This window comes from Schistocerca americana, chromosome 3 (assembly GCF_021461395.2).
Source record: "Schistocerca americana isolate TAMUIC-IGC-003095 chromosome 3, iqSchAmer2.1, whole genome shotgun sequence".
Classification (NCBI taxonomy): Eukaryota; Metazoa; Arthropoda; class Insecta; order Orthoptera; family Acrididae; genus Schistocerca; species Schistocerca americana.
The window spans coordinates 573408744-573421367 of NC_060121.1; the positions used below are offsets into that span (position 1 = coordinate 573408744).

General features: G+C 40.1%; 1 protein-coding gene across 1 annotated transcript in view; it reads left to right on the forward strand.

The window, feature by feature from the left end:
* Nucleotides 1–12624, forward strand: part of LOC124607033 (juvenile hormone esterase-like) — a 65227-nt gene that overhangs the window by 6643 nt on the left and 45960 nt on the right. Inside the window, exons 2-3 of the mRNA XM_047139202.1 lie at nt 2811–2945; nt 9158–9434. Coding sequence (XP_046995158.1) covers nt 2811–2945; nt 9158–9434 — 412 coding nt within the window. The remainder of the gene's footprint in view (nt 1–2810; nt 2946–9157; nt 9435–12624) is intronic.

Consider the following 12624-nt stretch of genomic DNA (forward strand, 5'->3'; position numbering starts at 1 on the left):
ACGCGGAATGTTGTTAGACACCTTGTTTTGTCATTCTTCCAGCAGGAAGGTGATGTGTTGTTCCAGCAGGATAATGCTCGCCCACACACTACCCGCGAAACTAAACGTGATCTGCAGGACGAGCAACAGCTACGTTGTCCAGCACAACCTTCTGACTCTTTTCCAGTCGAGCATGGGTGGGATATGCTGGGAAGAGAAGTGACTCGTGCGACTTGTCATCCAATAACTCTTACAGCATTACTTGAACAGATCTAGCAGGTGTGGCATAACGTATCCCAGACTGTATTAGCCGTCTGTTCGTTCTAGTGGATGCCAGTGTGCCCGGATTGCCACCTGTGAAGTCTACACCACGTACATGTATGGATGTTGCAGCATGGGCCAATGCCTGTCACCTCAGAACCGCTTGTGCTGTTAACCTGTAAACGTTATCATTTTGTTGCAACAATAAATCTTGAGTGAACTGGAGACCTCTAAAAGGATGTGCTAATTTTTTTCCGGAAGTGGATGAACATCGATTCTCTGGTTGCAAGCCTTTACACAAAATGTTATAGAAAAATATCTCCTTTGGAAAGGTGTGTTACATATTGAGGTTTAGGAAAATTTCGTCTTTTGCAGCTGAATGTGTTACTTGTTTCTCGTCAACAGGATTCCCCTATTCATCCAAAGGATCATAAGTCTTCTATAAAAATAATTATACACGTCATTGCAGCTATTTTAAATTATCTCACTACTTCCAGCTCTATGGTTCTGATTTATCACTTACTTTTTCTATCCCTTCTATGTACGCATGTGTTCTTCCGCAGGTACTAGTTGCACACAGTGCAGGTTTCCAGTTGCCTACTGCATACTGAACGTGGACTTACTCGGATATTGTAAGGCTGACGGAAGGATCAAGGGAACACTTATGATCCTGGAGTGACCCACAACTCCTCAGTCCCCCTCCCACAGCTCCCTTCCTTATACCGTGTACGGAAAAACGACGCTATCCAAAACAGTCGCCTAGGCAACTATGGCGGGCTACGGGCCACAGATGACTGGAGTCAACATCAGCTGCGAAGATGTGTATGGACGAATAGCTGTGTAACTGTTGCGCAACGATCCGCAAAGATCAACGAAGGGCCACCAACAGTGTTCCCTCAAAGACCGTTCAGCGAACGTTCGGCGACGAAGGCTGGAGTTTGCACGCCAGTGCCGAACTGGCGTCCACAGAGTGGCGACACGTGGATTTTTCGGATGAATCACGTTTTGTGCTCTGTCGGACGGATGGCCATAGATGGGAAGGGTGTGAACGTCTGAAAGCAAACACGCTGCAAAAATTCTCGCAAGGGTCGAGGGTGGTGGAGGGAGCGTTATGGTCTGGGGAATATTTTCGTGGCATTTCCTGAGTGATACTGTCATTGTGAAAGGCACAGGTATCAACACAATTATGCATCGATCCTTAAGGGTCCACCCTTATATGCAGTTTTTTTTCCTCGGCACAAAGACATCTACCAGGAAGACAATGCAAGTCACACAGCTATCATTGTATGTACAAGATTCGAAGGGCACGAGGATGAGTGTACTGTACTTCCCTGGTCAGCAAACTCCTTGGATTTAAAAGCAATCGAGAATCTGTGGAACCACCAAGAACGGGCTGCTCGCGCCATGGCTCCCCATCCGACAAACCTAACGGATCTGACCACGTCACTGGAGCTGGCATGGCTCCCTATGCCTGTCGGTACCTTCCAGAACCTCACCGACTCTTACTGCGCATAAATTATTCGCATTAACTGTTCGCATTAATATAACTGGACAGGGTATATTAAGTTACGTGTCGTGGTCTTCTACCGAACTTACGTAACAATATGACCAAACGCTTGTGAGAAGTAGCTAGTCCAGAGTCATTTACAGATGCCGTACTTGCACGGCATCTGTTCAAAAATTTCCTGTTTCTGCCATATTTGTTCTCTGATACAAAAGTTAAATAATGAAGGCCATAATATATATTCTAAATTAATTCGAAAGCGATTTTCTCTTTCAGGTGACACTACTAGACTTCTGAAGGTAAAAAAAAAAATTACTATCCTCATGCTATTTCATTTCATTATGTGTGTACCTGTCACATATATGCTCACATTAATTTCTGCACATGTTTCTCAGGTACCATGCAGTTGCTTTTTAGTTTATTCGAATCAGAATTTGGTAGTTTTACGTCTCAGCTTGTAGATTATATTATTTAATTCTCTAGTCGACAAGGTCCCATAATTCTGACGATCATATAAGCTCAGTGCACCGTTATCAGACCTTTTCTGAAAGATACCTCATTTCTATTTGTGTAATTATATATCCAGAATACATTATTACATACGTATACTGATATGTCATGAATGATAATGAGCTGCTAGTCGAGCCACAAAGTATCATTTAAATCTACTAATAAAGTGCGCGTAAATTTACTCTGCATTAATAACAGGTAATAACACTGTAAGAATAACAGTGAGTTAGATGAGTATAGATTATTGTAACTATTTCAACTCAGAATTCCCTCACTTGATTGTTTTATGGAAGGACCATTACAAATTTTTTAATACTGAAGAGCATATGACATGCTGCGACGAATAATTAGTACCAATCTACGCTATATTACCACAGATATCTCATTAGTTACCTCTGAACTGAACTGTACAACATGCCCAGAGCGGCCGAATTTGTTATGTGATTTAAAGTAGCATTGATGTTAGTTATTTGGAAGAAACATTCTCAACTATTGTTGTCAGTGTAAACACATACAAATTCGTTGCGTATGAACTCGTCATTCACATTTCTTGCAGGGAGAGGACGTGCTGGTGACCATAGAGCAGGGTACTCTCCAAGGAACTGTTCTTACCAGCGTCTATAACACGTCTTACACAGCCTTCCTGGGCATCCCGTACGCTGAGCCCCCAGTTGGAGATCTCCGCTTCCAGGTAAGGGTCTCCGTTGAGTAAAAATACATAAAACACTGAAGAACTGAAGACGGGACTGAAAATTTGACTGTACTGTGAAGGTGGGAAAAACAGAATGGAAGCAGAAACGAAGGTTTAATATCGAATTACACAGTCTGTGTGCATAATTACTATCTGACCACTAAATGCACACGGTTGCTGTAAACAAGAGATGTGTTACTTTTACTGTAATTTCGTACAGTCCTATGTCTGAAATAGGGTCTAAATGTGAGCATCACCAGTACTAAATATGTGGTAACTGGTTGAATAACTATAGTGGCAGTGTTCGATGAAGGGCTGAAACACGTAGTAGCCACTGACAAATGTAAATAACAAGAAAATTAGAATGGGTGTGAAAAGGTACAGATGAATTAAATAAATAATAAACTAGGGAAAGACGACTATAATAAACGAAATTTTCTAGATTGAGCACATACTGATATTAAAACATGAACATATGAAGCAAAACTTAGAAATATTATTAGACACGACACGTGATTTAGAAGCTTCTGCACAGAACTGAAAACTAAATCCAAAATCGCTACATCCATATACAGATTTCTGGATACATTCAGCAATGAGATCAAGAGAAATGAAAAAAATTAAGTAAGCAGAAACTGAATGAACGTTTAAAAATCATTTCTCTGGTTAACTGTATTCTTCAAGCATGTGTAACATCCTGCTGTCCTAATTGTTTCGTTTACAGTAATTTTGTCTTTGATTACTTTCCAAGGATGTCTCTCATAGCGTAAATGATAGGCAATTGGAGTTCTTTCAAGTCCTTGGATCGCTCTTCTACATGTGGTTCCAAAAGTTCAAGGCCTAATTCAGTGCAATAGAGGCAGTTACAATGATACGGGGGTATCAAAAGGACGCTAGAAGAAAGGTTACAGTGGTGTGTAATGGAATACAAGTCAAATGAAAGAAGAGAGAAAGAGGTGATCACCTACTACTTTCAGTCAGAGGATTCGGTTTTTAACCTTAGGAACCACAACGTATATTAGGTTACGTGGAACACCAACCATGGTCAAAATTTGCCCGTGTTACAGTAGCCAATATGTCTTGTAATAACTGTTTAAAATTCTTATGTTTGCAACGTCAGGTCATTTTAAAAGTGCTCAGTGACATTACACTAAAAAAAATTTGGGAACTTATAGCGTGCCCAAAATGAATAAACTGATATACTATTTTCCCCTGGTGCAATATATCAAGGGAATAGGTAAAAATTTAGATAATGAATATCTGTATAAACTAGAAACATAAGGCCCATACTTGAATATACAGGCTGTTTTAATCTGCATACATTATTTCATTTAATAACTGAATAAAATATTCTTGTCCTTGAGGGAATATTTAAAATACAGAAATAAGAATGATTACTTAAATATAGGATAGATGTATTGAAAACTTTCAAGAAACACTTTTCATTCGGAGAGAATACTGTTGTGTACAGATAACACTATCCAGCTGCACACAAAATAGTTAATATTGAACAACATTGAAGCAGATGACGACCACAGCTTCCACACATTAACTTGGCTTCTATTATGTGATTTCCGCTTCTCTGGTTAATTTTATTCCTCAAACATATGTAACATCTTGCTTTGCTAATTATTTCATTTAGAGTAATTTTATCTTTGCTTACTTTGCAAGGATGTCTCTCATAGCGTAAATGATAGGCTACTGGAGTTTTGTGAAGTCCTTGGACCCCTCTTCTACACATCTTTTTAAAAGTTCAAGGACTAATTCATGCAGATACAGTGTTTTGGCATTTGGTTTTCCTTCATTCCACTTAGGCACAGTGTGCAAGCGTTTGTTATAGCTATATCAAGCAGCCTATGGAAAACTGATAGTGGCCATCTCCTCGTAGCATTTTTATAGAGTATGTCCTAGCTATTTGTTTTATGGCAACCACATCTCCTTTAGTGGAAGTGTAATTTACGTTTATGTGGGTTTTCATTTTTGGCTCATCAGCTTCTACGACTGCAGCATGTTGTGTAAACAACATCAACAGAATTTTCTTCAGTGTTTCCTTTACGGTGTGAGAGGCTACTGTTACTGGAGGCTTCTTTGTCAGTGGATCTGTGAATGCAAACTGGAGGGACATAGCTCTCTGAATGCTGTCGCCTTACGCTATCGCGGTGTGTGTCTCCTGATGGATTCGAGTGTCCCGACCAAGGTAAGTTAGTAATCCACAAAAGTGTAGAAACCGTCAGTTATGGTGTAACCTCTATTCTTTATCGGATGCACCAGTCGCCACACAGTCTGAAATAGACATCATCCAAAAGCAGGTCTACGGTTTTTTCGAGCATAAATTTCCGTTTCTATTGTGTAGGCGTTCAACTGTACTATCAACAATTTTAACAAGTATGCCATATTTCCCAGGTTTGTGTTTTAGGAAGACTTTAAATGGACAACGACTTCTGAAAAAACACAGCATTTTATCAGCTGTATTGTGAGGTCCGCTTCCGAAGTATTGTGGGAATTTTAAGTTCGGTTGCTCAAACACTTCACGCGGAGGTAGGAGTGTGTCACAAGCCTTTCTGCCTTGGTGTTCTTATCATCAAAACGAAGAATTTTCGAATGTTGGTAAGCTCGCCATACACAGAGTTAGTCAATATACGGCTCTTCTCAATACTTCTTCCTTAAATCGGGTAATAAAATATTGGTGTCATCGTAGACTCCTATGAAAATTAAAATTACCATCAAAGCATATATTTCAGAATCGGTAGTAGGTGATACATTTTTTTCGTTTAGCTTCTTCATTTATTTGCTCAAAAACTTTCCTAACAATTTTCGATGTGAATAACGTCATCAATGATCAGGAATAGTTAGTCCCTGACGTTCACGGACTATGTTGGCAGAATCCCTTTTATATTGCCTTGGAACCTCTGCAAGACAAACTCAATCAGAATTTGCATCTAATTTATTTCGAACATTTCCTACGTGGTTTGGTTCTTCATTGTCCTCTGTTTCTTCTTCATTTGAAACCTCTCCAACTTGTCTGAGATCCGATTCCAAGTCATTGAGCTCTGATAATTCATCCTTCATTAAAAGGTCAACAAGAATCTCTGCCTCGTTGGAGCCTCTGTAACTCATTACAGAAAATCTACCTTACAAGAAACGCGTTCGCTCTACTGTGACAAACTCCTAATAATAATGCTTTCTTTGTAAACGAAAATTAATCTCAACGATTAGATTCTCAACAATGCATCGTAAAACCCGTAGTAAAGGCTGCCACATGAAGTTTAGATTCAGTTAGGATATTACGGTCACAGGTAGTAGGGAAAATGGCAAAATATGCTTGTAAGCATAAAAATTCTGTTTATTGTTTACAATTTTTAAAATTTCAACCAGATAAATGTATAGTACAGTACTTTATAAGGCGAAAGACCAACAGGAATATGGCCACTAACATGGCAGCATAACTGTTCCAATTTTTCTAATAAAAGGAAAATGTACGGGCTGTTCTCGAGCAATAGAGGGGAACGGAAAAAGTGAATCAGAAACGTCAGTAAACATAGATTCCGGTAAAAACAGTAAAATTTGTTCTACCAGGAAGAAATATAAATGGGAAGTTTGTGTGATAGATCCACGTAGCTCTTCCGCTTAAGGAAGCGCTCGGTTCGAAATATTTAGACCCGTTTGGTGAGCAAACAGTGTGAGGGAGGTGGGAGCTGCACCTTCTGCACTGCTCCACTACCAGCGGCTGTCAGGAGCAGCAGGACTTCCTTACTTGTATTCATCAACAACTTTCAAAACAGAGCAAATCCCACAATACCTATGACTGGAGAGTCCACGGCGCTCGGTCTGCCACACCCGGGTATTATGTCGACGACTAGGACACGTGTAGCTGATTGTCTTCAGTACAAAAAAATGAATACTTTACTTGGTAATAAAGACGGTCGATACAAAAACCATTGAAAATTTTCCGTGGCAAGAGAAACGAGAAGCTATCACTCACGTCTTGTGACGTTAGTATCGTTCGTTTACTTTATCATTCAGCTTTAGGCCGTAGCGTGTCCACACATACTACAACACTTTCTAACTTCGTGAACTTTCCATACGAAATAACTTGTTAGGCCGGTTTACACGTGACGTTGATATGTTTTGTTACGATAGTAAATTTCCCTTTCATTAGAATTAATACGTATTACTCTTTTTATTGCGTATATTGTTATGATATTTTTGCCTCCCTTTTCAATATTAGTACTGGCCTGTCTGATTGTGAAAATGTTACCTGGATTTTCAAAGAGTGACCCGATCCTTTTTAGGCACGACCGGAATACGTGCGCTTCAACACATTCCCGGAAATTCTCACAGTCTGATAGTTAATTTCCGAGTGATACACGTAAAAATACGACGACATGTGAGAGCAGCATGGTCTACACCTCACAATCTATTCACTGTAATTCTCAGCCGGCCGGGGTGGCCGAGAAGTTCTATGCGCTTCAGTCTGGAACCGCGGGACTACTACGGTCGCAGGTTCGAATCCTGCCTCGGGCATGGATGTTGTGATGTCCTCAGGTTAGTTAGGTTTAAGTAATTTTAAGTTCTAGAGGACTGATGACCTTAGATGTTAAGTCCTATAGTGCTCAGAGCCATTTGAACCATTTTTTATAATTCTGAAAAGAGAATGGAAGGTCGTAGTCTAATTTAGGCATACAGTAAGGTTAATCGATGTATTACTATGCTTTACGTATGTAGAGCAAAAATCAAACATTGATCTAATTAGTCATCACAATTTTCACTGAACGTGAGTAGACAGAAGTAACTATAAGTGACTTCACTAAAACACTACAAATTCTATAAGGCAGCTGTGAACAGACATTTGAAACTCTAACTACGCCTCCATGGCAACTTGCACTTATAGAAGAACATTACTTTTGCCGAAAATACTGTTCCTAACGGCATTTTCTACTTAAATTTGCAACATAATCACAACAACGCTGATATAAAATGGGTACTAATAGACTTGAGAAACAGCACTATAGAAGAATAAATTTATGACACTAATTTAATCACAGCTATGAAAATAATAACTCCTGAAAAATACAACTTCCGTCATTCACTGAAAATTGTATTAACGAATCTTTTGATTACTAAGCAGTTCATGGTATTATTTTAAACTACTGATTGCCACTCTGAGTATATGATTTTAATCTTTGTTGCCTTTATGACACTGATGCACTAACAGGATATGATAAAGAAGCTTGTCGCAGGTGAAATGAAAGAATCATACAGTAGAAAAAACCTATAATATTTTATGCATTCTGTTCAACCAAAGCATCTACTGATCCAGATCCATACTTGTACAAATTCTGCTAATTCGATCCCTGGAGGTGGTGCGAACCGGTGTCTTAGTTTAGTTCTTGGTTCCCTCAGCAGATTTACGCTCTCCTGTCGATTCACCATGCAGGAAAATGATATGGAGATTAGCCTGTCACTTTTCCAGGATACCAACACATAAATTAAAACCATAGTTTCATACTGTTCTTTCGTAGTCCTTACGGCAGGCTAACCAGTGTCCATTAAAGTAACGCTTCATGCTGCCACTCTAGCATTTACCTCACTGGAACTGTTGGTAATTGGTTGGCACAAACCTCGCCCAGTCCACGTTTTGCGTTAGAATTGCAATAACTGTCCATCTCAGAGTTTTCCCCTTGCTTTTCCAATCTAAGTTTGCGTATGTTTTTTATTACGGCCATCCTGATTTAGGTTTTCCGTGATTTCCCTAAATCACTCCAGGCAAATGCCGGGATGGTTCCTCTGAAAGGGCACGGCCGACTTCCTTCCCCATCCTTCCCTAATCCGATGAGACCGCTGACCACGCTGTCTGGTCTCCTTCCCCAAACCAACCAACCAATGTTTTTTATTATCGATCATCGCTATAGATCGACCAACCAATCGAATTCCCAAAAAATTATTTACAGCTTTGCCAAAAGAGGTCTGTTAAAACGGTTGATGTGAAATGAAAATGCCAGTTACAAAAGTTAGCAACAAAGTCGAAAAATTACACACTATGGGTGTAACTTATGCTTGACAATGAACAGCAGTACGATACCCATCACGTACTTATATTGCGTGTAGACTGAAAAATATGGGTGCAATGTGCAGATAAACTGCAGTTCAACGCAACGTACTTTTACTTATTGTCGAACACCACTCACTTATCTGTGTTGTGGTGCCTACAGCCGCCGCTTGCAGCAAGTGGGTGGGATGGAGTCCGAGATGCCACCCAGTACGGCAGCGACTGCGTGCAGGCGACTGGCAGCGGCTCGGAGGACTGCCTCTACCTGAACGTGTACGTGCCAGGGGTGCCAGGGGAGGGTGCAGAGCTGCCCGTGATCGTGTGGGTGCACGGCGGAGCTTTTGTCAACGGCAGCGGATCCAACGTCACCAGCGGTCCAGATTTCCTCGTCTCTTATGGCGTCATCCTCGTAACCATCAACTATCGGCTGGGCCCACTTGGTAAGTACGCGTCCTCGGTCATTTGATATTACAGGAGGGTCAACTTACGTTGTCATGCAGAAGTGGTACAAAGAGAAAGCTTAGTGAAAATGAGAGCAAGTCATTTTGCTTCGTTTGTCGAGCTGAAGTGAGTCTGGTGACTAATCCACGGGAATATGGGGATTCAGCGCTAATCATCCTTTGCCTGCTGCCAATATTTCGGCTGAAAACCGTCCAGATATCTTCGGAACGAGTCAGACAGAGTGATGGTAAAGAGCTTCCTCCTACCTGATACAACGTTAGAGCAAGATAAGATAACGGAGGAAGTACGACAGAGATGTGTAACACGTTGAAGCTTTTCTGAAAGACATTGTTTCACAAATTCTGGTCAACAGGATAAACTACCTCTCTCTGTTAAATACTGCCAGTATCAAAGTCTGCATTCTCTCAAGATTAAAACAATCGTCACGAAAAGCTGCATCATTCGTAGCTAGCGTAGGTTTCCAATCGTCAATTCGTCTAGAGTTACACGTACGAATACGAATTGCTATTCCTAAACCAGTGAACCAATATTATAGATATATGCATAGTTCGACGCAAGCTTTTACGCTGTTCAAATTCGTACTTTCGAGTTAATTCTCATTTTAACAGGTTATTGGCTAATGATTATGAAAGGTAGTTTCAATCAGTCCGCCTCTAATATCATCAAGTATCTTTCTCTGCCTACATTTGCTCCTATGTTCCACGCCAGGCTGGGAACCTAAATTGTGTGTATTTATTCTCATCTTAATTAAAATGGATAATCAGCCCAAAATGTACCCCAGCAGCAGCCTGGGAAGACATTTGAATGTAATCTTTGATTCCAGCTCTTGTGGTGACAGTCTGCACGACTGGCGTTTTTAAATCCAAGCGTTGGGTCGCCGACTTTAAAAATTTCAGCCAAAGAGCAGAGCGGAAAATTTTAGGCCTAAATCACAGGATGTTACCTCTCCCCTCTTCTCACTGGGGGAGACACCTGCTCTTACAGGCAAACTGATCTTGGTGACTGGTGAGTGCCCTCCTAAAATGTCCGTTCGCTCTCTGTACACAGGGCTGAGGCATTTTAGATTTTTCATAGAACTTACCAGGTGGCTGACGAGACGACTCACAACAGTCGGTCGCTTCTCTGTGAACGAAGAAAGTATGACGGGCTAAGTATGTACACATGTGAACAGTGATTCATGATCGGGAGTTTTTTCGATTTTGGGTTAGGATTCACTATAACGATTAAACTCCATCTTTAGGAGCGGGGTGGAATTCTCGTGAATGATGATCTCAGTGAATTTTTAAGTAAATTCAGATAGAACTGAACTGGGTCCTTAATCGGGGACGATTCACTTTATGTAACATATGGCCTGTTAACATCCCTGATTGTGTTCACTGTGAGTAACCAGTTGGCTTTGATGATTATTTTATCAATGGAAAAATTGCTTTCCATTACTCGACGAGTTTGAATCTTTGTGTGTGAGCACCTGTGCATCCATGTTGCGCTTCGTTAATGCAATGAATCATCGCTGACTAATAAAATTTGATATATCATTATAGTTTGATCGTATGAAACCGTAGGATTAGTCTTTCTATATGTGCTCCATGTAAATGCAGTTTCATCAGTACGTTCCAACTCTTAAATAAATGTTCATTATGCAGCTACTTAGTTCGTTAAATTTCTCTAGAACGTGCACATGCGCATGGTTACCCTCATACTGTAATCTGTAACGTCATGTGCGCCAAGGGATGTTAAGTTCTTTTTGCTTAAGAAATTTATTTCATTTGACTATTGGTCATTTATTTTACATTTTTCAAAATCATGATTTCGGGTTTATGGCCTTTCTCAAGTGCATGTTGAACTGAAAATTAATAAAGCATATATATATATATGTATATATATATAAGTACCTTACAGTGCAGGGCATAGGGAAAAGAAGTTATTGAAAACATTACTTACTTGATGAAATATGTCTCACCTGTCTGTGACATGTCATCGTCTAAAAACCATATTTCTGGTTTTATGGGCCAGTCATATTACAGGATAACATAAGACTAAACAGTGGCATAGACCGTATCAAAGCGGTACTACTATATGACCCACACATTGTAATTTTCCATACTCAACAGTTTAAATATGACCATTTTAGACGCAGAATACAGTTTTGATCTCAAAAGAATCGCGTGGTTACAGTATAAAATCGTAATTGACTCATTCGTGAAGACTTATATAAAAGATGTCACATCTGTATGACAACTTGCATAACCCACGTTAAAAGACGGGAAAGCCGCAAAATCAGAAACTAGAAGATCTGGGGTCAGAGCTGCCCAATGGCAGTCTGTCCACATTGCTCAAATACGAAGCCCCTACAATACAATACGACTTGAGGGCGAGTGAGAGGTGTTGAGGTGGCTGAGGGATGGAACAGATTGTGCATTTAAAACGATTCCATTTGTACTGTGTGTATGGGATATTACAGTATACCCGTGTAAGAGGCTGTTGTCAACGTGTATTACAAGGACATGTAAAGCGTTTAGCTAAATAAATAATCACTTTCCTTTCCCAGGTAATACCTCTGGTAATGTAAAGATCATGTGGCTCACGTCACTTCGGGTGTGGCGCGCGCGTAACACTCAGACACTGTTTTAACTTACGTTGACGCCAGTTGATGAACAGAAGTGACGAATGCACGTCACAGGAATATATTGGCTCCTAGAAACGACATAATTCATGTTATTGGCTTTTCACTGTGCACAATGCAATCCGTATTATGTCTCTTACATATGTACTCAGAACCCAGCGCAGTTGGTGTCAGGTCAGAAACATATTGGTTTGAAGATGATGTTTCACTGACAGGTCGGACATATTTCAACGTATGATTAATATTTTCAAATGCATAATAAATTATTGTTCTTGTGTCCTGTATGATATGTATGTTTTATTAGTTTTCAGTTCAGCACGCGCTTTAGAATGGCTATAAATTTGAAATCATAATTGCGTAAAATAAATGATCATTTAACAGTCAAATGAAGGAAACGTCTTTCACAAAATCCTACGAAGGAAAGCTTATTAAAGTGTAAACCCTAATCGTTTTTGGCGCTTACTAATGAAATTTCCTTTGTGCAGTTTCCCCTTTGGGATGGAAACTAAGCTGGTAGTCGATTAACATTCATAGAACTTCAGACG